At 50.8% G+C, this 1,868-nt stretch overlaps 1 protein-coding gene across 1 annotated transcript in view; it reads left to right on the top strand.

Moving 5' to 3' along the window:
• The first annotated feature begins 1,635 nt into the window (after nucleotides 1-1,635).
• TMEM86A (transmembrane protein 86A) overlaps nucleotides 1,636-1,868 on the top strand; it is a 4,568-nt gene continuing 4,335 nt past the window's right edge. Inside the window, exon 1 of the mRNA XM_021718716.1 lies at nucleotides 1,636-1,741. Coding sequence (XP_021574391.1) covers nucleotides 1,636-1,741 — 106 coding nt within the window. The remainder of the gene's footprint in view (nucleotides 1,742-1,868) is intronic.

Below are 1,868 nucleotides of genomic sequence, written 5' to 3'. Positions count from 1 at the left end.
CTTTTTTTTTTTTTTTAGTGTGAGTCTCAGTCTGTTGCCCAAGCTGGAGTGAAATAGCATGCTCATGGCCACTGCAGCCTCGACCTGCTGGACTCAGGTGATCCTTCTGCCTCAGCCTTCCAGGTAGCTAGAACTACAGGTTTGCGCCACCATGCCCGGCTAATTTTTTTCTTGATTTATTGTAGAGATGAAGTCTCACCAAGCTGCCCAGGCTGGTCTCAAATCCCTGGGCTCAGGCAATCCTCTCACCTTGGCCTCCCAAAGTGCTGGGATTACAGGCTTGAGCCACCGCGCCTGGCCTAAGTACAGTACTTCTAACTCTCAAATCTAGGCAGTACACTTTGTAGTTGTGTGTGCGTGTGTGTGTGCACGTGTGCATGAGAGACAATACCCTAGGGCAGCAATTCTAGTTCTCTATTCTGAAAAGAAAGCAGAATAGGCAGAGGTCATTGACCCCTAGGACTCTATGCAGGAGGGAGCTGCAGGGCGGGGAGGGGAAGACACTGGATGACTCTCTGTCCAAGCCTTGACTCTTACCCTTATTGCACTGGGCTCTGAATCTCTGGTTGCCAATTCTATCACTAGAAGAGGACTGTCCATCCTCTGAGTGGGTGTCAGGTCAACAGCACAGGCTTTAGGGAAAGCTGAGTAGGGCCCAGAAGAAAAACAAGAGACCCACTGTGGGAGGGCCTCATAGGAGACTTCAGCCTGTAAGTCTCTCCCCTACTTGGATCCAGTACTACGGCCTGTGTCTCCATGACAAGATGTTTGAAACTCCTTGATGGCTGCTAAATAGGACTGGTCACTCCTTTCCCCCCAATTCTCAAAGCCTGATAAACAGTTACTGCCCTTCTACTGCAGATCACAGACCTTTGGGATGGATCAGAAATCTCCATCTCCAGGAAGCCTGCTAGACTTAGATTTCCTAAAGCCAGCAGTCCCTTCCTCTTCCCCATCCTATACATGTCAAAGTTGGGTGGAACCTTAGAAATCATCCACTTATCTTACAGGTGAGGAAATCAAGGCCACAGAAGAGGAATGATTCACCCAACCTCACAGCATGGAAGTGGCAAAACTGGGACTAGTTTCCAGTCTATTTGCCCACCTCCTGTCCACCCACGTAATTCCAATAATTCTCAACATGCATTGTCTCCAGATGTGATTGAGTACCTTTAGTCTGTGTATAATCAACATTAAGCCCACCTACGATGTATTTTGGCAAAGTTGGTTTACACATTCCTTTGGGTCCTTCAGTATGCTCAGGTCTGCCTGTCTGTCCTTCCTGGTGTATTCTTGTTGCTGTTGTCTCTGAGTTGTGAGAGGTGTGTGCCCCAGGGCAATGGAGTATCTATGTTTGCTTATATGTTAGTTTATGGGCCTATGCGCTGATGCTTGCCCATATATGTGTGTGTCTAGACTTATGTTGAAGGATGTGTGTCAGCCTGTGGTTGTTGGTTTCGCATCTGTGTACTTGTTTAGTGCCTAAAGGTAACTGTGATTCTGTATATGTGTGTGTGGAGGTTGTGTTTGTATACAGTGAAGCTTGTGGGTCTAGTTGCAATTGTGTCCGGGTGATTGCATGGTTCAAGGCCGAAGGGAATCTCTCTCTGCCTTTTGCTCCCGAGTTATGAGAAAATGTGTGCAGCTGCGCGTCCACGACAGGAATGTGTTTGTCTCTCAGCCAACGTCAGTCCTCACCCAGGCACTGGGGTCACGGTCACGTTCCTGGATGCCTTGGCACGTCCTCCCGGGGGCGGGGGCGGGACCTGCGGATCCCGCCTCCTGCCCGCTGGGAGAAGCCTTCAGGCTCGCAGCCGAAGCCCGGGGGGGCCTGCCCGGCGCCGCCAGCCGGGCCCCGCCCCCCGGGG

This window comes from Carlito syrichta, unplaced genomic scaffold (assembly GCF_000164805.1).
Source record: "Carlito syrichta isolate Samal-C Ts95f unplaced genomic scaffold, Tarsius_syrichta-2.0.1 Scaffold313345, whole genome shotgun sequence".
NCBI lineage: Eukaryota > Metazoa > Chordata > Mammalia > Primates > Tarsiidae > Carlito > Carlito syrichta.
The sequence above is the reverse complement of the archived record's forward strand: the minus strand, read 5'-3'. Positions and strand labels throughout refer to the sequence as shown.